The sequence below is a fragment of the Indicator indicator genome, chromosome 2, assembly GCF_027791375.1.
Source record: "Indicator indicator isolate 239-I01 chromosome 2, UM_Iind_1.1, whole genome shotgun sequence".
NCBI classification, from domain to species: Eukaryota; Metazoa; Chordata; class Aves; order Piciformes; family Indicatoridae; genus Indicator; species Indicator indicator.
In genome coordinates this window covers 5,524,392-5,549,656 of record NC_072011.1, presented here as the reverse complement: position 1 = coordinate 5,549,656, position 25,265 = coordinate 5,524,392, and the positions used below count along the sequence as shown (strand labels likewise).

The 25,265-nt window shown below is 46.4% G+C and overlaps 2 protein-coding genes across 2 annotated transcripts in view; one reads left to right on the top strand and one right to left on the bottom strand.

Moving 5' to 3' along the window:
- Window positions 1–18,458, top strand: part of ME1 (malic enzyme 1) — a 236,659-nt gene extending 218,201 nt beyond the window's left edge. The window contains exons 10-14 of the mRNA XM_054394230.1: window positions 3,230–3,335; window positions 7,624–7,766; window positions 10,104–10,277; window positions 15,011–15,109; window positions 18,165–18,458. Of these exons, the coding sequence (XP_054250205.1) occupies window positions 3,230–3,335; window positions 7,624–7,766; window positions 10,104–10,277; window positions 15,011–15,109; window positions 18,165–18,323 (681 nt within the window). The 3' untranslated portion in view covers window positions 18,324–18,458. The remainder of the gene's footprint in view (window positions 1–3,229; window positions 3,336–7,623; window positions 7,767–10,103; window positions 10,278–15,010; window positions 15,110–18,164) is intronic.
- A 2,240-nt stretch (window positions 18,459–20,698) lies between these two features.
- On the bottom strand, window positions 20,699–23,500 carry RWDD2A (RWD domain containing 2A). Its single transcript, XM_054398722.1, has 2 exons — window positions 23,303–23,500; window positions 20,699–21,397 (listed from the first exon to the last, which is right to left on the bottom strand). The coding sequence occupies exons 1-2, from the start codon at window positions 23,498–23,500 to the stop codon at window positions 20,708–20,710; spliced, it is 888 nt and encodes a 295-aa protein (XP_054254697.1). The 3' UTR covers window positions 20,699–20,707.
- Between the last annotated feature and the right edge of the window lie 1,765 nt (window positions 23,501–25,265).

The window sequence follows — 25,265 nt, the reverse complement described above, 5'->3', positions numbered from 1 at the left end:
CATCAAGATAGAAGCATAGCCAGCAGGTCGAGGGAGGTGATTCTCCCCCTCCACTCCACTCTGGTGAGACCCCACCTGGAGTACTGTGTCCAGTTCTGGAGCCCCTGTCACAGCAAGGATCTGGATTTGCTGGAATGTGTCCAGAGGAGGGCCATGAGGATGCTCAGAGGGCTGGAGCTCCTCTCCTATGAGGACAGACTGAGAGAGTTGGGACTATTCAGTCTGGAGAAGAGAAGGCTCTGAGGAGACCTTATTGTGGCCTTTCAGTATCTGAAGAGGGCCTACAAGAAAGCTGGGGAGGGACTTTTTAGGGTGTCAGGTAGTGATAGGACTAGGGGGAATGGAAAAAAACTGGAAATGGGTAGATTAAGATTGAATATTAGGAAGAAATTCTTCAGCATGAGGGTGGTGAGACACTGGAACAGATTGCCCAGGGAGGTGGTGGAGGTTTTTCATTCCAGGCTGGATGTAGCTCTGAGCAACATGATGTAGTGTGACGTGTCCCTGCCCATGGCAGGGGGTTGGAACTAGATGATCCTTCAGGTCCCTTGCAACCCTAACAATTCTATGATTTTATGATTAATTAACTTGCTAAGATAGAGGAAAAAATAATCTTATCAGTTGGAAAAGATGTTGCTGAGGAGATGATCCCCATCTAACTGTTTGGTCAAAAATTACATTTAGCATTCCATTTCCCTCCTGTACTTCCCTCTGTATCTCTACAATCTGCTGCTTGCTGTCTGTAATTGTAAAGATGGTTTGGGGCTGGCACCATCTGCTAGATTTGTTTGAAAAGTAGCTTTGCAGTGATGTCTGCAGGCACAGAAGGAAAAAGAGGGCTGGAGGTATTACTCTTCTGCTGAAAGTTTCTGGCACCTGTGAACAGACAGAGGTCCATGGATTTACACAAATAATAGAATTTGCATGAGTTCTGGCCCCTTCTTGCCCTGAACTCCATGCTACACTGAGTCCAAGTGCTGTTTGCAGCCCAGGCAATGTCAGTGATGCTCTGTAGCCCTTTCCCCTGCATCTATCAAAATTCATTTGGAAACCTTCTTGGGAACTGATGGATGGAAATTGCTGGTATGGATCAGGGTAAAAGTTGTTTCACAGCTGAGTCAAGTTTGTTAATGCAAAGAACAGTGCACCAGACATCTGGGTAGATGTATTTTTATTCCATCTTTAAGAATGGAAGGTGGAAGGCTGACCATGAGCCAGCAATGTGCTCTTGTGGCCAAGAAGGCCAATGGCATCCTGGGGTGGATTAGAAGGGCTGTGGTCAGCAGGTCCAGAGAGGTTCTCCTCCCTCTCTACTCTGCCCTGGTGAGGCCTGAGCTGGAACATTGTGTCCAGTTCTGGGCCCCTCAGTTAAAGAGGGACCTCAGGGAATGGCTTGAAAGAGTCTAGCACAGAGACACAGAGGTGAAGGGAGTGGAACATCTTCCTTACAAGGAGAAACTGAGGGAGCTGAGGCTCTAGCTTGGAGAAGAGGAGACTAAGGGGTGACCTTCTTAATGTGTATAAAGATGTAAAAGGTGAATGCCAAGAAGACGAAGTCTTCTGGGTGATGTCCAATGACAGGACAAAGGGCAATGGGTGGAAGTTGAGCCATAGGAAAGTCCATGGAAACATGAGGAAACATTTTTTCACTGTGAGAGTGACAGAACACTGGAACAGGCTGCCCAGGGGGGTTGTGGAGTCTCCCTCTCTGGAGATCACAGTATCACAGTATATCAGAGGTTGGAAGGGACCTCAAGAGATCATTGAGTTGAACCCCCCTGCCAAAGCAGCATCACTTAGGGTAGTCCACACAGGAATGCATCCAGGTGGGTTTGGAAAGTCTCCGGAGAAGAAGACTCCACAACCTCCCTGGGCAGCCTGTTCCAGTGCTCTGTCACCCTCACTGCAAAGAAGTTTCTCCTCATGTTGAGCTGAAACCTTCTATGGTCAAGTTTGTATCCATTGTTCCTTTTCTTATCACTGTGTACCACCCAAAAGAGCCTGGCCCCCTCCACTTGACACCCACCCCTCACATATTGATAGACATTGATCAGATCCCCTCTCAGTCTTCTCTTCTCCACACTAAACAGCCCCAGGGCTCTCAGTCTCTCTTCACAGGGGAGATGCTCAAGTCCCCTAAGCATTCTTGTGGCTTTCCCTTGGATTCATCAGATGAATATTCAAGAGCTGGCTGGATGTGTTCCTGTGTGATCTGCTCTGGGTGATCCTGCTCTGGCAGGGGGGTTGGACTGGATGAGCTTTCGAGCCCCTAACATTCCGTGATTCTATGCATGAATGACTTAAGTATGAAAAAGGTGGAGCAAAATATAGTGCCCAGTATAGTCTGTATACCCCTGCCCCCATATAGTTTCTATACTTTCAGACAAGAGCAAAGATGAAAAAGGTAGAAGAAACTATTTTTCTAAGATTTGAATCCATACAGTTTGCTACATATTTTTTTTTTATTGCTTTATCATTAGTAATGTTAAGCATATAACTGACCATTAACAGGTAAAACAGCTTTAAGAATGGTTTCAAGAAGAATTGGGGTTGTTCAGCCTGGAGAAGGGAAGTCTCCAGGGAGACCTAATATCAGTCTTCCAGTACCTGAAGAGGGCCTACAAGAAGGATGGGGAGAGACTGTTTACAAAGGCCTGGAGTGACAGGTCGAGGGGCAATGGCTTCAAACTAGAGAAGAGTAGAGTTGGATGTTAGGAGCAAGTTCTTTAGTATGAGGGTGGTGGAACACTGGAACAGGTTGCCCAGTGAGGAGGTTGAGGCTCCTACCCTGGAGATATTCCAGGTGAGGCTTGACAAGGCTCTGGGCAACCTGATCTAGTTGGGGATGTCCTGCTGACTGAGGGGAGGTCAGACTGGCTGAACTTTGGAGGTCCCTTCCAACCTGGACCATTCTATGATTCTATGATTCTGTAAGTAATTATTGGTGCTTTCATATAATTGTTGATACACTTGGGGTACTACAGCTGTTCTGAACTTAAAGTACAAACATTGAATCTAATTTACCTCCTGCTTAGAGAAATAGATTAGTCCCGAATGATCCTAAGCATGCTAGCTGTACACAGCGCAACTCTGTCTAATAATGGTGATGTAAAAATGAAAATAGGACATCTTAAACCAGACACTTTGTAAACTGCTTACCTCAGGATATTAAGTTCCATTACACTTAAAATCAATGTCTTTTTCTTTTTTTTCTTGTTCTCTTCCTCAGGGGCGTGCCTCGTTAACATCCGAGAAGCAACATTTTGCCCACGAACATGCTGAAATGAACAAACTAGAAGATATTGTCAGAGATATAAAACCAACTGTGCTAATAGGTAATTTATTTTCCTTTTAAGCAATGACCTTATTCTTTGCTGGGGAAAAAAAAAAAAGGGGAGGGGGGAGGAGCAGAATGTGGCTTTGTCCAAAGACAAGATCAAGTTCCTCTGAACAGTTTACCTTTGTGTACAACATGCACCAGGACAGGTTAGAGGCTGCCCTGCTGGGGAGCAGCTCCACAGAGAAAGACCTTGGAGTGCTGGTGGACAGCAAGTTCTGCATGGGACAGCAATGTGCCCTTGTGGCCAAAAGAATCAATGGGATCCTGGGGTGCAGCAAGAAAGGTGTGGCCAGCAGGGCTAGGGAAGTTCGTCTACCTCTTTACTCTGCCCTGCTGAGACCACACCTGCAACCCTGTGTCCAGTTTGGGGCTCCCCAGTTCAAGAGGGACAGAGACCTGCTGGAGACAATCCAAGGGAGAGCCATGAGGATGCTTAGGGGACTTGAGCATCTCCCCTGTGAAGAGAGACTGAGAGCCCTGGGGCTGTTTAGTCTGGAGAAGAGAAGACTGAGAGGGGATCTGATCAATGTCTATCAATATGTGAGGGGTGGGTGTCAAGTGGAGGGGGCCAGGCTCTTTTGGGTGGTGCACAGTGATAAGACAAGGAACAATGGGTTCAAACTAGAACATAGAAGATTTCACCTCAACATGAGGAGAAACTTCTTTAGAGTGAGAGTGACAGAGCCCTGGAACAGGCTGCCCAGGGGGGTTGTGGAGTCTCCTTATCTGGAGGCTTTCAAAACCCACCTGGATGCATTCCTGTGCAGACTACCCTGGGTGATGCTGCTCTGGCAGGGGGATTGGACCTGATGATCTCTTGAGGTCTCTTCCAACCTCTGATATACTCTGATACTGTGTGATACTGTGATGCTGTGTGGTTTTAGAAAACACTGGGTGCATAATGGACTCTATTAAGTGACTGAACAAATAGTAACTCTCCAGGCATGGAATGCTGCTTTCACTCCAAGCATAAATCCAAGCTGCTTTAAACATCTGATGGAGAACCTTATCACCTTTCTAAATTACTTCTGGTGTAAGACAAATAACCTTAAGCTTAAACTGAGAACACTGAGCTAAGCACATATAAAGCGGTGCAAATACAAGGATGCTGTGGCTGGAACTTCTTTTCCCTCATGTTTAGCCACCAGTCCTTTGTGGAGACCCAAACACAGAGTTTACAACAGTCTTATTATATTTTTTTCTTTTATAAAAGCTGCAGGATTTGGGATCTCAGTAAGGGATTGCTCATCTCTCTGCAGTGTTAGTTTCAGTGACATTTTCAGGAAAAAACTGTCAGTATCCTTAAATAATTTTTGTATATATTTCTATATCTATAAGCCTTTAAAATTCATCTATCTGTCTAGCAAACTCATTCATCAGCTGCTGGAAAATCTGAAATGCCATGGGGAAAATTGTCCTAAATTGCAAGAGCTACCTTTTTGATTATGCCTAGCCCACCTGGTCCTTGTTCAGTAAAATCTACTTTTGACAATGGCCATGAATGAGTTAAATGAAGCCTTTTCTATGCTCCATAAAGATAGGACTGCAAGACAGAGATCAAGTAGTCTGGAGAATTTACTTAGTAGAATCCAAGGGTGAAAAAGCTACTGGTGCAGAGGAGCAGACTGAATGGTCTGTGATATTTATGTAGAAAATAAGGGGGTGTGGATGCTGAGGGCATGCTTGCTGTCATGAGATGTGGATGTTTACTGTGTGGTGTTTTTATCTATAAAAATACATCTAATGCTGCATACTGCATAATGAAAATTAATAGTGGGAGATTTTTTTTCCATTTGGGGGACTAATCATTCAGTATATTCCCCCTGGGCAGCAGAGTCATGGAGACATTTGCTGTCATTCCTTCTCCCAGTGTTTTACTTAACTCTACAAATCCTTATATACATTCCACCACCTGCAGTGGCTCGATGACAAACCATAGTTCAGGTTGACCAAATATCAGAAGTTGCCACTTTAAAACAAAACCAACTGACCAAAAATCTCTCAGTGATACTGTTCCAGGCATTTTGTTTTAACTTTGTACCTGAAGATAGCAAGAACTACCAAAAATCACTCAGTGATATTACTCAGAGCATTTTGTTTTAACTTTGTATCTGAAGATAGCAGGAACTGAAGATAGCATTTTAGAAGACATTAAACATTTGGCAACTGCAGACTTAGCCAGAAACTAAGGTAGATAACAGCCTCTTACAGAAGTGGCTCAAAAGCACAACTGCCATAGCTGTTCATCAAACATCCATGGCACAGCTGGTCTAGCAGAGCTTTTGCTGCTAAGCATTCTTGTCCATTCTTGCCTGTGAAGCACAGAGAGCTCAGATTTGCAAAAGAACAGTAGGATGTGACAGAAATGTTTGAGCAAGAGATGTTTAAACTGTGAGAGAAATCATCAGTTCCCAACTGAGGAGTTGCCTCTTTTGTTATCAGGGGATCAGATTAAAGGAGATTTGGCCCAGCCACAAATCAAATGGATCTTAGACATTATTAAGCCCACATGAAGCACCTAAACAGCACTCAGAGAGCCTGCCATAGGGTTCTTGGACTTTCAGTAGGCCTCTTGGGAAAGATGAGGTTCAAACAATTCAGGGAATTTCAGTGGGGCAGCTCCCCACCCTGTTGAGGGTTCAGGTTGTGTTTGAAAATGTGTCTAAGATGACAGCATGCTTCTTGTAGAAGCAGTCAGAAAATACTCTGAGACACCTTTAAGAAATGCCAGTCCTGGAGCATGTGTGACCTTATAGCCAGCTCTGTGAGGTGAAGACCCTTTTATCTCCCTCCAAGTAGTTTGTGCAGTCCTTGGCCAGACACCAAGCTGTCGAGTAGGCAATGCTGGGATGCTCATTTGAGCGTGAGTGAGGAGAGGTTAGACTACTGAGAGACTCTCTCCTGGTTCCAGTTTGAATCCATTCCTACTTCACCAAGAGAGGGAACAGCTTTTTTCCTGCCATTGGAATTCAGATGCTGTGTGAAAAACAGAGCAGGGAGCTAGGATCTGGGGCCTCTGAACAAGAGGAAGACTGCCTTCTCTACAAGGCAAGTGATAGGGGCCTCTCTGGACATAAAGATCATAGGATGTTAGAGGTTGAAAGGGACCTCTAGAGATCATCAAGTCCAACCCCTCTGCCAGAGCAGGACCATAGAATCTAGCACAGGTCGCACAGGAACGCATTCCAGTGGCAGGATGAAAGTAGAAAGAGGGTGAAGCTATCAGTTCTGGCTGAGGGGAGAGGCTAAGAAACTGCCAAAACCTAGAGTAAAGCCCAGGATGGAAAGAATCAGAGTCAAAACCAGGTTGTTCTTGAATTTGCATCCACCCTGTGAAAGGTCTGACCAAGATCATTTATCAGAAATAAAACCTGAAGACTTGGATTTATTCAAGCAGTGAACCTCAAGCACCCAATATGAGTTTGAAGAACCAACATCCAACTTTGTTACTATCAGCAAAGTTGCTTAACTCACTGTGCATCCTGAGTGACACAAATACTCTGTGTCTGTTGGACCTGGCAGAATGAACACCACTCTGACCTGTCTGTGGCACAGATGCTTAGGTTTACTCCAAGGACCTGTTTATTTGTTTTACTCTGAAGGCATGGAGGGAAAGGACCTGATCCCTGGACTCCCAGCTCTTGTAGGTTAGGCAGATATATATGTGTTGTGGCACCTCAAAAAACATCACATCCCCTCTTTTTGGTTGTGAGTACAGTATGGAGGAGAGAAGAGCATTGCTGATGGGATGGAATGAGATATGTTTAAAAAAATATTGCTGAGGGAAGTTTTAGACACAAAATTGGGATTATTCATCAGCTGAAGCTGGAGATGACAGAATGATCAATAGCAGAAGGCTGAGACTGTTCTCATCATGTCAGAAAAAAACTGAAATCTGACACAGTGGATTGGGAAGAAACTATCCAGTCTGTTGCATGAGACTTTAGGAGACAGAGTTGTACCTTTCTACTCCTTACTGGACTTACCTGCAGGTCAGTGATACATTTCTACTCCATATAGAGGGCCTGAGAAAAGTGAAGTGAGAAACTCACCAAACTGTATGAGAGTGAGTAAATTCTGCCTTGTGTTAGGGACAAAAGTGAAGCTTCACTGTTGCAAAGTCTGTTATGTGAAACTTCATTTTAACCACATTAGGAAAAAAGGTTCAACTCCATTTTAAAACGCAGCAAAAGTACCTCTCTTCCCTTTAAAGTGACATGCATGGCTTACCTTGAACTGATTGCATCTGTCTGTTTGTTCTCTGTGTGTTTTTTCTTCCTTAGGAGTTGCTGCAATTGGTGGTGCTTTTACCAAACAGATTCTTCAGGATATGGCTGCTTTGAACAAACATCCCATTATTTTTGCTCTCAGCAATCCTACCAGCAAAGCAGAATGCACTGCTGAGCAGTGCTATAAATACACAGAGGTAACCAAAGATTAACAGCTCTCCAGTTTGTGTAGTGAAAAGGAAATTTGAAATTAAGGGTTAAAAGGGAGGAAGACAGAGGGTGGGGTAGCTAATCAAGTCTCTGGGTGTAGATCACAGAATCACAGAATGTTAGAGGTTGGAAGGGACTTCCAGAGATCACTTCTCCTACGAGGACAGGCTGAGAGAGTTGGGGTTGTTCAGTCTGGAGAAGAGAAGGCTCCGAGGAGACCTTCTTGTGACATTCCAGTATCTGAAGGGGGCTACAAGAAAGCTGGGGAGGGACTTGTTAGGGTGTCAGGGTGTGATAGGACTAGGGGGGAGTGGATCCAAGCTAGAGGAAGGTAGATTTAGATTAGACATTAGGAAGAAATTGTTCACCATGAGGGTAGTGAGACACTGGCACAGGTTGCCCAGGGAGGTGGTGGAAGCCTCATCCCTGGAGGTTTTTAAGGCCAGGCTGGATGTGGCTCTGAGCAATTTGATCTAATGTGAAGTGTCCCTGCCCATGACACAGGGGTTGGAACCAGATAATCTTTGAGGTCCTTTCCAACCCTGACAATTCTGTGATTCTGTGTTTGGATTTCTTGTCAAACACTGGACAGTTTGAATGGCAGTTCCCCAGTGTTGAAAGGACAAATTTAGCCTCCCTGTTCCACGCTGCACAGTGCACAATTACAGCACTTTGCAAGAGACAGGGAAGTGGCCGATGTGAAGGGTTGGTTTCAGTGGGTAATGACATCTGGCAGGCTGAGCAAAAGACACACTGAAGTATTTGATCTGTCACCAAAACATATAATAAGCTGGCCATGATAATACTGTGTGACACCAAACCAAAGAGAACATCCTTCTGAAGAGCTGAACAGCAACAGTGCACGTTTCCAGTTCTCTAAAATAGGCAGAGACATTTGTGATACAAAGAGCCTCTAAGTATTTAACAGTGACATTTATCACTTCAGCACTGCTAGCATGAACAAAAGCTGGCGTTGCTTCCCCACCTAAATTTACTGCTTAAAGTCAAGGGTGCTCCCTCCCCAGCAAGGCAGGGGCCAGAGGTCTTTGGGCTGCAGACACAGAGCCTGTGCAATGTCACTCCCCTCATTAGTCCCAAACTGCATTTCCTGCTCTAGAAATTACTCCTCTCTCCCAGTGTATCAGGAATGATGTGGGGAGAACCTGGATAGCAGTGCTGCAGGTGAGTCACCTCAGAGGTGCCTCTTCTGCCACCCTTCGATGACATTTAATGGTGCCAGCATCTACTCCCATCAGGGTGTTCCTCATCCCAGGGGAACAGTGAGACTCCATCAAACCTGCAGCTGCCTTACAACCCATCTCTGGTACAGGTCCAGTGGTGTCACAGCTCTGGCTGTGTGTGCTACTGAACGACACCAGGCCTAATATTCCTCATAGCTAATGTGAAGCTGTTAGGAGCATGATCCTTATCACCATGTCTGGGTTACCTACAGGCTTCTCTTCCTCCTTACGGCTGTCTGATGTGTGCTGTGTGCCAGCATGGAGCTATGCCTGTGTTTGGGTCCTGAGAAGAGATCTAGAGCTTCCATAAAATGAGTTGGAGCCAGTTCTCCTGTCCTCAGTGCAAGTGCCATGGCATGAAGTAACTTCTGTCTATGCAGCTAAAATCTCGAATTCCCCAAACCAGGCTAGCTCTTCCATTCTGCCTACTGGCACCAGTCTGTGCATGGTGCTTGGGCCCTGGTGGCAGCAGTGCCACTTGGCACTACCCAAAAGTCTGCTGTGAAACATCCTAGTGGTTTATCAGTATTGGATGACCACGCACTGTTGCCTGAGTGGATGCCTTCACCCTGCTCATTATATTACAAGGAGGAGAGCCATAGGGTCCCAGAACAGGAGGTCCCATCACCAACTTGTGTTATAGGTTGCACTGTGGGATGATTCTTGTAAGTAAGATTTGCCCCCCACAACAAGTTGGAGATTCACCCCCAGAATGGAGATTTACCCCCAGAAAAAATCACCAGACTAGCTCAGAATTTGGAAGCATAAGTGAGGAGAAACTTCTTCACAGTGAGGGTGACAGAGCACTGGGACAGGCTGCCCAGAGAGGTTGTGGAGTCTCCTTCTCTGGACTTTCCAACCCCACCTGGATGCATTCCTGTGTGGACTCCCCTGGGTGATGCTGCTTTGGCAGGGGGGTTGGACTCGATGATCTCTGGAGGTCCCTTCCAACCTCTGATGTACTGTGATACAGTGATTAAACAGGGGTAAACCAGCTTCCACAGTGGTGAAGGGATGTGTGAAATACTTCCACAGCATGCTCACAACTAACCTGCTTTCTCTGGCTTTCTTGTTCCACTTTAGGGCCGTGGCATTTTTGCCAGTGGAAGCCCTTTTGATCCTGTCACTCTTCCAAGCGGACAAACTCTCTATCCAGGCCAAGGTAACAATTCCTATGTGTTCCCAGGAGTTGCCCTTGGAGTTGTTTCCTGTGGAATAAAGCATATCAGTGAGGACGTGTTCCTCACAACTGCTGAGGTATTGTATTAGTAATTATTTCTATTCTTTAATTTAGTAACTTGGTCATAATTAACAATTAAGCAGAAGTAGTTATACATTCTCTTTCAAACTGGAAAAAAAAGTAGTGCTTTCTGTCTAAGGTCTTTATTTGCAAGGTGTGGTGGTTTTTTATACATTCTCTTTGAACATGTCATTTTTTCTTAAGTTAATATTTGATCCAGAGGTCACCTGACACACAAACTTCCCCTTCTTTTGGCAAGGAGCAAAGAGAAAGACTGCAGTACTGCGTTATCACAGGTGGATGCACATAGGTCCAGTGTGCATACACATACACATAGGTTTTATTTTAGATTGAAAAGAAATAGGTTTTGATGTTGTAGCTTTGGAGGGACTTTTGTGGGTGTTTTGCTGGCAAAAATAATTTTAATTTCTTTCAGCTTTTTGCTGTATTTGAGTGAAGCTGTTGGCATCATCTTTTGCAGCCCTCCCCTGTCAACAGCTGGTGAAAGTGCTCCATAGCCTCATGGTTCCTTGCACCACAGTTTGACACAATTGCCATGGTGTTCTTCCCACTGCACTGGAGAGCAGTGAAGGGGAAAAGGACCTGGAGGTCCTGGTGGATGGAAGGCTGACCATGAGCCAGCAATGTGCTCTTGTGGCCAAGAAAGCCAGTGCCATTCTGGGGTGGATTTGAAGGGTTGTGGTTAGTAGGCTAAGAGAGGTTCATCTCCACCTCTATTCTGCCCAGGTGAGGCTGTGTCTGGAATATTGTGTCCAGTTCTGGGCCCTTCAGTTCAAGAAGGACCTCAGGGAACTGCTTGAAAGAGTCCATGCAGAGCCACAAAAATGTTTTTTCACCCTCACAGTGAAAATTTTTTTCCTCATGTTCTTTGCTGTCACTTGGAGGCAATTGATAGGCAGTGTGATCCTGTGACCAGCAGCGTGGGGTACTTCTCAAAGGCTGAGCACTTGCATGCTGCCCTTGCTGGATTTCTGCGGGGATTTTATGGAGTGTGCTATGGCATCTTTAGAAAAGTTTGCCAGCAGCTTGCCTTTATGAGAAGGACATTCACTATTTCCAGCTTCAAAATTAGTAAAAAGTCCAGACTGTCTCCACTGGCTTTAACCATCTTAGGAGGGCAAGGATCCATCTCTTAGGTCTTTGGATAATTATATCCTCCCTTTAAATGCTTCCCCTGTAATTTCAGTTGGATACAGTGACCCTCACTTGCTGGTCTAAACTGCTGTGTTAAACAGTTGTCTTTTTTCATCCTAGAAGTTGCTTCATTTTGGTTTGGGTGAAAGGGTTCCTATATAGAGAGCACTGATGGATGGAAGGTGACACATATGTGGATTGAATGATATCTCGAGAGGCAGTCTACTAAGTCAGAAAAAAAATCTGTTCTGAGCAAAGAAACTCAACTGAATAAAGAAACCAGGAAGTATCAGAATTTGCAAGGAAGCTTTCAAATTCTCTTTTAAGGCAGAAGTTCTTCCCTGACTGTTCTTCTTTGGTAAAAGTTTTGCTACATATTTTCCACCCTCTAGTAAAATCCCTAGAAAAGTTGGACATGTAAAAAGTAATATTTTTTCTTGTACAGAAAGTCTCTGTTGGTGGCAGGATCAACGGATAACTACTGACCTTATGGCTGGAGTTCAGAGCAGTCACATCTGGTCTCCCTGCTTGTGTGAGAGCTGGGGTGTGACTGGGGCTAGTCAGTTACTGAGCAAGGTGACAACTGATGGAGTTCAGAGGAGTCTCTGCCAGAAGAGCTGTCAGGGGTGTGAAGGCTGGGAGGGCTGTGTAGGCCCTTAGCTGAAACTACAGTACAAAGCAAAGACAAAAGTGCTTTCTGGTTCCTTTTCTTGGCTTTTTTAAATGGACGGACAAAATCCAAAATAGTTTCATGTGAGTTTTAGAATAGTGGTTGACATTCTTTGTTTGAAGTGCGAGGACCCAAGCTGCTGCAAAATTTGAAGCACCAAAGTAAAGTGTTTTAGCCAGAAAGACCTTCTCAGATTTTAACGGCAACTTACCTGAAAAAGGGAAGTACGAAAAATAAGCAGCCCAGGCTACATGCCTGCACCTCCTGTCTTCTTGCTTTGCCAACTCTTCAGTCAAATCTGATAAAAGTCACAAATAGCTTATGGTAACTACAACAAATTCTACTTTGAGTATTTTTAAGTTTCTGCCAAGTTAAATAGAATGTCACTTTGATTTTGGGTGACAAATCAAAGGTACTGTCAGCTGTAATACCTCTGAGCTGTAAGCAATTGCTGTGTGATGACAAGGGAGGTTACCTGCTGTTCTAAGTCCTATCAAACACAACAAAAGGGACAGAGAATTACAAACTAAAGAAATGTTCTTGGCATGAGTGACCTACAGTTAAGTTACTCCAGAAATAAACCCGTTAAATCCTTTCACAGGATCACAGGATGTTAGGGTTTGGAAGGAACCTCTGGAGATCATCAAGTCCAACCCCCCTGCCAGAGCAGGACCATAGAATATAGTGCAGGTCACACAGGAATGCATCCAGGTGGGCCTTGAAAGCCTCCAGAGAAAGAGACTCCACAACCTCTCTGGGCAGCCTGTTCCAGTGCTCTGTGATCCTCACAGTGAAGAAGTTCCTCCTCATGGTGAGGTGAAGCCTCCTGTGCTGTAGTTTATATCCATTGTCCCTTGTCCTATCCCAGGGTGCAAGTGAGCAGAGCCTGTCCCCTTCCTCTTGACCCCCAGCCCTCAGATATTTAGAAACATTTATTAAATCCTCTCTCTGTCTTCTCCAGACTAACCAGCCCCAGGGCTCTCAGCCTCTCCTCACAGGGCAGTGCTCCAGTCCCTCAGTCATCCTGGTAGCTCTCCCTTGGACTCTCTTGAGTATATCCCTGTCCCTCTTGAACTGGGGAGCCCACGGAGCCTGGAACAGGCTGCCCAGGGAGGTTGTGGAGTCTCCTTCTCTGGAGACTTTCAAGCCCCATCTGGATGCATTCCTGTGTGACCTGTGCTGGATTCTATGGCCCTGCTCTGGCAGGGGGGTTGGACTCGATGAAATCTGGATGTCCCTTCCAACCCCTAACATGCTGTGATCTGTGATTTTACAGGAGCTTGTTTCCTCTCCCACTTTGAGCACTGCCCAAATGTTTTTTGGCTTGCTCCCTATCAACTCCATCACAAACCAGAGGTGCTCCTGAACCTTTTTTTGGTTTGTTTTCAGTGACGCATTACACTAACAGCAACTTGGTGGTGATTTTTTCAAATGCCATCTTTCCTGCAGAGCTCCATTGAACTGTTAACAGCAGAAGGCTCATGTTGTTAGCTCCTCTTCACACGTTCAGATGCACATCTTGCTTTATCAAAGGGCTGTGCCTCGTTTTTAGATAACTCAGTTTCTATTACGGAAAGCAAAACCCGGATTGTGCATTGGCTTAGCTCCCCCTGGTGGAGTTTTCTCGCTGATGGATTTCTCAGTGTCAGTACTCGACAAAAGTAAAATTGCTTGTTGCTCTTGTCAGCGTTTCCTCTCCAAAGAGAAAAGCTTACTACAGCTACCAGCATGCTGGATAGATGGCAGAAGAGAATGATGTTTCTCTCTGAACCTGGAGCTGCTGTAGAGTTTAGTCTTTAATTCTTTATTCTGCCCCCTCTTTGCTCCAACCTCCCTTCAGGTAGTTGTAGAGAGCGATGAGGTCTCCCCTCAGCCTCCTCTTCTCCAGACTGAACAACCCCAGCTCTCTCAGATGCTCTTTGTAGGTCGTGTGCCCCAGGCTCTCTGTGAGTCTCATTGCCCTTCTCTGGACACACTCCAGCACCCCAATGTCTTTCCTATAGTGAGGGGCCCAGAACTGAACACAGTACTCGAGGTGTGGCCTCACCAGTGCTGAGTACAGGGGGATGATCACCTCCCTGTCCCTGCTGGTCACAGAGTTTCTAATCCAAGCCAGGATGCCTTTGGGTTTCTTGGCCACCTGGGCACACTGCTGACTCATAGTTAACTGACTTACTGCTATGATCTCCTATAGGCCAGGTGTGTGAGCTGGACACACAACAAGCCTGCTCAGCCACCAGTAATTCTGTTCAAAGCATTTTACACTTCAGGCTTTCATCTCTGTACTCTGCACAAGGTGATTTGACAGCTGTCAGGAGAGCAAATGCTTCTTTAATTTTAGAAGTTTTTGAGCCCGCTACATTTGATGGATGGAATTAATACTTCACATTGAAGTATTTGCTAGTTTGAGTGTGGTGAGACTTGAGTAAGTTGTATTGTCTGAGTGAGAAAAGGGCATAACTCCCTGATTTTCAAGCACTTGTGTAGCTATGCCTAATCATAGAATGGCCTCAAGCTGCGACTGGGTAGGTTTAGACTGGACATTAGGAAAAAAATTTTCCCAGCAAGAGTGGTCAGGGATTGGAATGTGCTGCCCAGGGAGGTGGTTGAGTGCCCAAGCCTGGATGTGTTTAAAGGTGGTTTGGATGTGGTGCCTGGGGCTATGGTTTAGGGGTGAATTTTGTAGAGCAGGGTTGTTGGTTGGACTTGGTGATCCTGAGGGGTTTTTCCAACCAGAATGTTTTTGTGATTCTGTGATTCTCTACCTATGCCTAGTGATAAGGCTGGTTGTAAGAAGCACTGCCTAAGTGGATTAAGCAGTATCAGTGTGATTTGCCAAAGGAGAATAATTTCTTTCCTTAAAATTAGATCACTGCCTAATAAAGTTACAGCATTTCAAGTTAAACCTGTCTGCTTCATTTCTAGGTAATAGCTGAGCAAGTTTCAGAGGAGAATTTACAGGAAGGTCGTCTGTACCCTCCATTAGTCACTATTCAGCAGGTGTCACTGAAAATTGCCGTGAGGGTAAGTCATTCCTGCCTTCTGTGGCTTCTTCCCATGCCCTCTGCATAACTGAGCATTTGATTTCATCAACTAACACATCTTCACACAGGTTGAGGTTGATTTATGCCAATCAGTCTTGGACAAGCAGCAGTTTCACAATTCAAATTCAGAAATGTAAATGTAATCCACATTCAAGAAGGAAAGCTTGGAACTATAGCCAAGTCTTTGTGACTGTAGAGCACAGACTGTACTGCCCACCAGGGAGGAGCAGGTCTCCAGGCTTAGTCACAGGAGCTGCACAGCTGAAGGCTTTTGACCTTGGAAGGTGGTGGAAGCCTCATCCCTGAATGTTTTTAAGGCCAGGCTGGATGTGGCTCTGGGCAACTTAATCTAGTGGAAAGTGTCCCTGCCCACGGCAGGGGGGTTTGGAACTGGATGATCCTGGAGGTCCCTTCTAACCCTGACAATTCTATGATTCAGTTACCTGTCCAGAGAGTAAGACACCCTGTGCCCAGGCACTGTGCTGTTTTGCTCCCACCCTTACTCTGACCTCTCAAAATCACTAACTGCAGGAGATGACTTTTCTTTATGACACAGGTTTAGATGGTTTGGTTTTAACTGGCAAATACAGCACTGATGCAGATGGATTTTCAGTAACTGACCTAAACCTGCAATTTCTCATGAAATGTGGCTGCCCTGGAGAGAAGAGGAAGCTTTCAGATAATGTATTTAGCCCAGTTCCTCCCTCATTGTTTTTAGAGTTGTTTTTTTTCAGCATTTTAGGAAGTCATTTTGATGCTCTTCTGTGACCTCTTTTTTCCAGTTATTGTTTTCTCTCTTGGCCACCCTACTGTGAATAATTCCACTTATTGCATATTCATTTGAAAGAATAACAAGGAGCCCTCATGCATGAAAGAGTTCCCTAGCTTCATTCATTCTGTATACAGTTCAGATCTTCTTAGGCAAGTAATAACTCTGCTCTGTAGGTGTCAAAGTCTGACCTGGATTCCTCAGGTGAAATCAAACTGTCCATGTGTTTGGCAGAAACACAATGAGAGAAATTCCTCCTTGTGTGTCTTCTGTAAAATAATAATAATAATAATAATAATAGTTACTAAATTATTCTTTCTGCCTGATCTCTTTGGAAACTTCCTGCCATTGCCTCTCCTGATTCATACAGCCCAAGAGGTTTAGTGATGGCCTCTGCCTTCTCCAGGGGAGGAATACTATAAAAAGTGTGGAATACCAAAGGTGGGGTATAAATTCAGACCTTATTCAACAGTGATAATTATGTGCACAGACCTGAAGATGAACTCTTGCTTACACACTCAAAACTGCTTCTTGGTCAGATCAGGTTGGGCTTCAGATTAATCTTAGATCTAGATGTGATAACCTGGGGTCTCAGCTTCTCACCAAGCTAAAACATGCACATTTAGGAGAGCAGGGAGGAGACTGTCTTGCTTTTATTCAAAGCAGGAACATTTAACTGTTTGCCAAATACAGTTTGAAGCAGATCTTTCCAAAGGCTGCTGCTGCTGCATAAAACCAGTCTGTCAAACCTTTGTTTCACAGAGAAATGCTCAGTCAAAAGATGCACATTTCTCAAGCAGGTGTTCTTCAGATGTGAGAGGCTATTTCGATGTGTTGGGTGGACTCCAGCCCCTTCTAAACTTCATTTTTTTTGCTGTTGCAGCTGTATCTGTGATGCATAACTGATGGAGAGGGTCCAGAGGAGGGCCATGAAAACGATCAGGGGTTGGAGCACCTCTGCTACAAGGACAGGCTGAGGGAGCTGGGGGAAAAGAGGAGCCTCTGGGGAGACCTAATAGCAGCCTGCCAGTACCTGAAGGGGGCTACAGGAAGGATGGGGAGACTGTTTACAAAGGCCTGCAGTGACAGGATGAGGGGCAATGGCTTCAAACTAGAGAAGAGCAGATTTAGATTGGATGTTAAGAACAGATTCTTTACTATGAGGGTAGTGGAACACTGGAACAGGTTGCCCAGGGAGGTGGCTGAGGCCCCTGCCCTGGAGATATTCAAGGTGAGGCTCGACAGGGCTCTGGGCAACCTGATCTAGTTGAGGATACCCCTGGTGACTGCAGAGGGGGCTGGACTGGATGACCTTCAGAGGACCCTTCCAACCCAGACCATTCTATGACTCTATGATTGACTTAGGTATGGCCTGAGTGAGGAAAAAGCAAGCAAATATTGATATTTCCTCTAACCATCCCTAGAATTAAACCTGGACACTGTGTAGAACTAATTTTTTCCTTGTGAGTTTTCCTTTAAGAAATATATTACCAAACTGTGGCAAATAATAAACTTCTCCAGTATGCAGGGAGGCTTTGAACAAATCACACTTTTTTTTCTCACTATATGTTGGAGGTGAGGATGATGGAAGGAACAGGATGATGATTGCATTTAACTGAGTCTGACTCATGCTACTTTTGAACAGGATTATGTGACTTTGCTGTTACAAATGCAGTGCTCCTCCTCACACAGTTGTTTTTAGTGTGCAGCAGTGGATAAATAGTTTAGAAACCTCAAGCAGTGAGATATACTTTCTGCTTTTCTGTCTGAATCTGAATTCATAGATTCATAGAATGGTTTAGGTTGGAAGGAACCTTAAAGATCATTTAGTTCCAAGCCCCCTGTCATGGGCAGGGACACCTTCCACTAGACAAGGTTGCTCTCATCCTGTTCAAAAGTAGCAGGAGTCAGACTCAATTAAATGCAATCATCCTGTTGTCTTATTTCACTGTATACAAGCTGGATCTGGTCTGAATACAGAATCATAAAATAGTTTTGGTTGGAAAAGACCTCTAAGGTCATCAAGTCCAACCATCAACTAACAGCACCATGGCTATTAAACATTGTCCTGAAGTGCCACCTCCACACATTTCTTGAGCACCTCCAGGGACGGTGACTCCTCCCTGGGTAACCTATTCCAATGCCTGACTGTCAGCACTGGATGAAGTCTTACCTTGATTTTGAACTAGCTCCTACTTTTAAATCCTGTTAAAAACTCCTCAAATAGTTTACCAGCACTAACCAGGATTTTCATGCATCTTTCTAGATTGCAGAAGAAGCCTACAGGAATAACACTGCCTCCACCTATCCTCAGCCCAAGGACCTGGAAGCCTTCATCCGCTCTCAGATTTACAGCACCGATTACAACAGCTTTGTGACTGACTCCTACACCTGGCCTGAAGAAGCCATGAAAGTGAAACTGTAAATATGTAATGAAGAATGAGCAAACCAGCAGGAGTTTCAAAAGCATTAAAATATAGGAAAGCCTCAGAATAGCTGATTTTTTTAAGATGCAGAAAACTTTTTCTAAATTGTAATACTTGGTTGGAAACTCAGATCAAGGAATCACATTAATTATACATCAGGAAATAAAAATTAAGCTGAGAAATAGATTTATGTTGTTTGGATATTTTGGTTGTTATTTTGAGATCTCCTGTATCTCAAATATATAATCTGACAGGTCTTTCTGTTGTCAAAGTAAGTGGTTGTCCTACACCTGGGCTGGGGCAATCCCAAGCACAAATATAGGATGGGCAGGGTGTAGCTCAAGAGCAGTCTGGAGGAGAATGACTTGGGGTTGTGTCCTGAAGGGTCAAACCCCCAAACATGCCCTAGCCCAGACAATGGCTAAGCACCTGCAAATGTGCTAACCTGGACACTTCCTGGGGTCCAGATAAACACGGACCACCTGTAATTAACTCTGTAACACAGCTGGGAACTGTGTGTGCCCCTGGCCATGTCTGGACATGCCCCATCCCATAGGTGCAGTGATCAGGGTTCTGTGTTACCAAAGGGCATTCATTGCTTGGGACAGTATTTAAAGCAGCCAAGAAGTCAGGCAGCTTGCCTTGTGCTCACCCAGACAGCAACAAGAGCCAAATGCTGTCTGAGTAGCAGCTGAGGAACCTGCTCTAGCAGACCAACAACTTCACCCAGGCCTGGCACCTGGACCAAGGCAGAAAGGGGAAAAGCTCCAAAGGAATTGAATCCCAGAAGAGGCTGCAGCCCAGTGACAGAGCACCCAAGAGAGGTCCTTAGCCCTCTCTGAGCCAAGGGCAAGCTCCAGACTGTGAACTGGGCATGACAAGAGAGAGGTCCTTAGCCTCTCTGAACCAAGGGCAAGCTCCAGACTGTGAACTGGGCATGACAAGAGAGAGGTCCTTAGCCCTCTCTGAGCCAAGGACTGCTCAAATCATAGCCACAGCCTCTGGGAAGACACCAGACACAGGATCAGGTCGTGAGTCCCAGGCCAATCATCTGTCACGGAATCCCATTGGTGGGAAACCCACAGATCACAGCCCCTGGATGTCCAGTTTGAATTGCTGCATTGGAAAGGTTAGATCTGTGCTTAAATCATTTCACTGTCTTTAGATGTGCAGTGTAAAGCCCACAACCAAATAATTGAACCTGTGAATAGATTTTGTAAATAAGTTTTGGTGGTGTTTGAAGATACCACCACTCAAGACAGTAATTATAAAATATATAAACTATACATTTTTATTAGAGGTTGTCAGTTGATGAAAAACTGTCACAGGAGCTGGCAATGGTCACTTGCAGCCCAGAAGACCAACCATGTCCTAGGCTGCATCAAAAGAAGCGTGACCAGCAGGAAGAGAGATGTGATTCTGCCCCTCTACTTTGCTCTTGTGAGACCCCACTTGGAGTACTGCATCCAGGTCTGGTGCCCCCAGCATAACAGGAACATGGAACTGCTGGAGCGGCTCCAGAGGAGGGTCATGAAGATGATCAGCTGGAGAATCTCCCCAATGTGGACAGGCTGCATGAGTTGGGGGTGTTCAGCCTGCAGAAAAGAAGGCTCTAGGGAGATCTTACAGCAGCTTTCCAGTACCTGAAGGGGCCTCCAAGAAAGCCAGGAAGGGACTTTTTACATGGGCTTGTAGTGATACGGCAAGAGGAAACACACTGAAGCTTGAGGAGGGCAGATTTAGACTGGAGATTAGGAAGAAATTCTTTAGAGTGAGGGTGGTGAGACACTGGAACAGGTTGCTCAGGGAGGCTGTGGATGTCCCCTTCCTGGAGGTGTTCAAGGCCAGGCTGCTCAAGACCTTGAGCAACGTTGTCTAGTGGAGGCTGTCCCTGCCCATGGCAAGAAGTTTGAAAAACCATTCTACGATTCTGTGACTTTGAGGCAAACGAAACTTTACCTCAGCTTACACATTTTCATTTCCTAACAATGTAAATATAAATGAAAAATTACTATTACCATAACCAGACTGTTGCCCAGGGAGGTGGTAGAAGCCCCATCCCTCAAAGTTTTTAATGCCAGGCTGGATGTGGCTCTGAGCAGCCTGATCCAGTGTGAGGTGTCCCTGCCCATGGCACAGGGGTTGGAATCAGATGATCCTTGAGGTCCCTTCCAACCCTAACAATTTTATGATTCTATGAGGAGGCAGGATCAGGACACTCAAGTCTGGGGTGTTTATTACCTTGCAAGCACTTTGAGGTGTGGCTCATAGGGCCAAGTACCAATTTTAGGGTCTCAGAAAATAAATATACACTTCTCCTGTCCTCTCAGAACAGAAGCTGAGATTAACTACTCGAACCATTCTTCATCCAAAACTGAAACCCTTACACAGTTCCTTGTTTGTCTGAATGTTTGTCTTTGACACCAAACAAAATCTGAAAAATGTGTCCACTTTGATGTTCTTTCAGGAATTGTAGGAACTGGCCAAGATCCATGTGGTAGTCGTTCCTCAAGCCATAATCACCGTGTGCCTCAAACTGCAGGTCTTCAAAAGCACGAAAGAGGCGAAGCTCATCGACGCTTCCCTCCGTCTCTATGTTCTCCACGTGCTTGCATGAAATATGCTTCCAGTTGGGATAGCGAATAACACGCCAGAACTCTTCACAGTTTTCTTGGAGACCCTCCACACAGATGACACCAGGTTTCCCTGTTAGGCAGAAGCCAGTCAGATTTAACTTCTTTGCAGAGTCAAAAATCTTTTTCCTCAGCTCCTGCCTGTAGATGTGGTGGCTGTAGATCCACATGCGGTGCAATGTTGCTTTAACTACTACTGCTTCTGAAGCACTTTCAGAAGACACCTTGCTGCTTTCCAGGTAAGGCAGGCTGTTGTCTTTCACCCATTGCACAGCTTCACATAGACACAGTTCCCCTGAATCCAAAGAGCTGATGTGAGAAGTCAGACCAGTGTTGAGCTGCAACTGTTGCTGTCTGTGCAGCGCATCTGATCTTGCAAAAAGCTGAGGAGCTACATGAGGATATTTGTGAGGCAACACTACCTGCAGTTCCACTTTTTCCTTAGAAACAGAACACACAAAAAGAAAATTAGTTCTGAAGCTACTGAAAGACTGCTTGACTCTTCTTCCCTGTTAAAGGATGTAAGTAAGGATGCAACATCCCAGAGACTGGAGCTACTTCTGCTTTCATTTTGTTCACTCCTTTTCTTTTGTTGCCCCATGCTGAGACCTTCCAATGTATCTGATGTTACCTTTTGCTGTTTACACAAAGAATGCTGTGGCTGGAAGGAAGGGACAAGGTTACCTTCTAGGGATATTTCTAGTGCCTGTGTCTCAGTATCTCCTCAGTGCTGCAACAGGGATAAACTACCAGCCTGTCAGAGTCAGGGGACAAGTAGCTTTTGAGGATCTTGTTCCTTACCAAATGTGCCTCTGATTGATGAGCTCTGCCCAGGTACTGCATCACCTCCAGGAAAATAAGGCCAAGAGTTACACGAAACAGTGTTTATGGGAGGTGGTGGAGTCACCTTCCCTGGTGGTGTTCAAGAAATGTATGGATATGGCTCTTTGGGACATGGTTTAATGGCCATGGTCGTGATAGGTTGACAGTTGGACTCTATGGAGGTCTTCTCCAACTGGAACCATTCCGTGATTCTATACTGTACAGTGAGGTACATGGCAGGGGGGGTTGAAACTAGATGATCTCTAAGGTCATCTGACCCAAACCATTCTATGATTCTATACATTATTATTATTTTTAAGCAAGTATTTACCCTAGCAGAGGAATCATTCTCAGGGTTATAGGGGACAAAGATTTATGTGCATTTTAGCCTGGGGAAACCTTTAAATTATCTTGCCTGTCTCTTACAAATCATGGGCTGTTGAATTTCTTTCAGTTATTCCTACAGTCTTAAAATGAAGCACCTCGTGTTCTTTGGGAACTGAACCCTGCCTCTGTTTCAAGAGCAGGAGAGAATTCATATGTCCTCAGTGCTTGAGGCTCTTGTTAGGGAGCCTTCATTATAGTATCCAATCATATGATTAGTCTAACAGAGAGAAGTGAATCGTGAAGTGACTAATTATCTTTCCAAGTTCCTTGGAAATCTACCACGGGAAAAAGAATTTTTCCTTCACAAGCCCTCTCTACATGGTTCACGAAACTTTCTTGAAAGGGTCCAGTTTAGAAAGATAGCTAAGCTTGAACTGAAGTTTCCAAATAATCACAAGGCCATCCTGTTACCCAGTAAACTGTTCTGTTTAATTATCCTTATTCCACGGAAAATGAATATACTTCCGGATTGAGTTTGTTGGTTTCCATTTTCTAGTAATTACAACAATATATACTCTGACCTACACCACTGATTATGTTCTTGATGCAAGTACTGACATCACTTAGTTATCATATGTGACTTCCTTTTGACTGGACAAACTGCTAGAACTCCTTATTTGGGTTTTGTATTGCAGTTCGTTGGTTACAGCTTTGTGTTTGGCTCTTCTTAATAGTTTCGGGGTTATGTTTACAGTAGTGAAGTTCAAATACAGATCAATGAATGTGGCAAGGAGTGGAAGACAGAAGTAATAGGGTGGTTTTGGTAGAAAAATGTAAAGTCCAAAATTAGTATTTTCATCAGGGGAGCACTGCCTTTGTAAAGCACAGCCCTTTGTAAAGCAGTAAACTAATAGCCTTCATCTGAGTACAGCCCTAGCTAAGCACTTGTGGACATCTGCCACTGATGGTTGTCCATTCCTATGAGCGATTCTATCAGCCTTTCTTGCTCAAATCAAGTTCAGACTCAAATACATAATTAAAACCGAGGTTTTGTGAATTTTGAGGCAGCAAACAGAAATGGAGGGAGGGGGAAAGAGTAGTTTCGAGTTTCTCTTTTTCACTGCAAAGTTTTTAAGTGTCTGCACTGTGAGTAAAGAAAACACCACCCATAAACACATTGATGGGGAATCTCTCACCTTTGCCTCCCCTACATCGATAGCGATTGAAAATCGGAGCTGGGGGGGCAGAGCGCCATCACTGTTTCTCAGGTAGTGCTGCACGCCGGGCACAGCATCCTCATCCAGGTTTATTTCACCTTTTTTGGGAAACATTGCAAGGAGCATTTCCACTTCCAGCAGCTGGAGCTCCAGGCATTCTCTCACTGTGACAGCCATCGCTGCGTCCTCCGCACACACCTGCAACCAGAGGCCTGCAGTTAAACCCCGCGGTTTAGCACACGGGCGGGCTCAGCACCACGCCGCCTACCCGAGGTAGCCGGGAGTATTTAAAGCACAGAATTTGGTTCGGTACTAATACCTGCAAGCCAGTCCCTTACGGGCGTGCTTGGGAAGAAGGGGACAGGCTCTGCTCACTTGCACCCTGTGATAAGACAATGATCAATGTATATAAACTACAGCACAGGAGGTTCCACCTCAACGTGAGGAGGAACTTCTTCATTGTGAGGGTGACAGAGCACTGGAACAGGCTGCCCAGAGAGGTTGAGTCTCCTTCTCTGGAGACTTTCAAGACCCACCTGGGTGTGCTCCTGTGCTACATTCCATAGTCCTGCTCTGGCAGGGGCGTTGGACTGGATGATCTTCGAAGGTCCCTTCCAGCCCCTAACATCCTGTGATCCACAGCAAAGCCGGGAAGGGGACTGGGAAGCGACCCCACGGCCAGCGAGCAGCGGCAGCTACAGCCGAGCCACAGCCTGTGCGCGGCCTCAGCTGGGCCGCTCGGGTTCCGACCGCCAGGGCAGAGCGCAGCCGCCACCGGAGCGGAGGGGACACGGCTCTTCGTGCCGCCGCCTTCCCACTGGGATTCTCCGAGGCGAGGAAGCGGGCAGCGGCCCACCAGCAGCCCGAGTCCCGCAGCTAGGCCACTCGGCATCAGGAGGGGGCGGGGACGGGCGAGGCCGCCTCTTCCGGGAAAGGCGCGGCGCTGTGCGGCCCGGCTCGCCCCGGGGACGCGGAGTTGGTTGTGTCCCGCCCTTCCGCGCCCCTCTTATGTTGCGCGGGGGTCTCAGAAAGGAACGGAGTACTTCACATTCCCCGCTAGACACCCCCTCGGTTCTGAATCCCTTCGGTCAGGGCGTGAGGCTGAATCTGAGGTTCCCGCCAGAGTTCAGCTCCCTCAGCGCAGCCTTTCTCGGAAGCCTGGCAGGGCAGCCCTGGGGCGGGCAGCGGGGCGGCACTGCGGGAGCTGGCAGCGGTGAGCGGTGGGCAGCCTGGGGAAGGTCGGGAGCGCAATGAGAGCGAGCCCGCTCTGAGGGCCGTTCGCTGCCCCTGAGGTACCGCAAGGACTGCCGGGTGGTAGTTGCCCTTGAGGTAGGAGGCAGCGTCTGGTGCCTCACGGAGTCCAACAGATTATTGCTGGCCGGACCAGTGAGCAGCGCAGTGCAGCGCTGCAGGAAGGGGCACAAAATGGAGACGCCACGTCTCTCCTACGCGGGCAGCTATGGCCACTGCTTGCGGTGGCAACTCCGAAGCTCCTGCGCGCCGTCAGAGAGGCTGTGCCAGAGCTGGTGTCATTGGGGCTTAGTCTGTGGCAGGGAGATCGGGTTTGCCCCTGCGGATACTCCTCCCTGGCGCTGATTCTCGTTGCAGCGTGGCCGAGTCCCGCTGCCGGCTTTGAGCGGCGGGGCTGGTCACGGCTGCCACGTAGCAGTCCGCGCCCGCCCGGCGCCCTGCCATTGGCCTTGTGCGGCCCGGGGGCTTGGCCGCACCGGCTCGGGGCGGGGAGCTCGGCGGCGGAGGCAGGTGAGCGGCTGAGGGTGAGCCCCTGTCCCGCGGGTGGGCCCGGGTGGCGGTGTTGGGTGCGCCTCGAGTCTCGTAGCCCTGCGAGGGGGCTGCGGCTGCTGGAAGCGCTGTGGCTGTCGTAGAGGCGAACGTCCAGCCCGGCGGCTGTCGGCGCCTCAGGTGCCCGGGGCGAGGTGGGGAG

What these genes read in the sequence shown, in the direction of transcription:
- RWDD2A (XM_054398722.1), bottom strand. Translation starts at nt 23,500, where the DNA reads ATGGCTGTCACAGTGAGAGAATGCCTGGAGCTCCAGCTGCTGGAAGTG. An exon ending in TCGATGTAGGGGAGGCAAAG is followed by an intron (nt 21,398 to 23,302) that starts GTGAGAGATTCC and finishes TCTGTTTCTAAG; the next exon opens with GAAAAAGTGGAACTGCAGGT.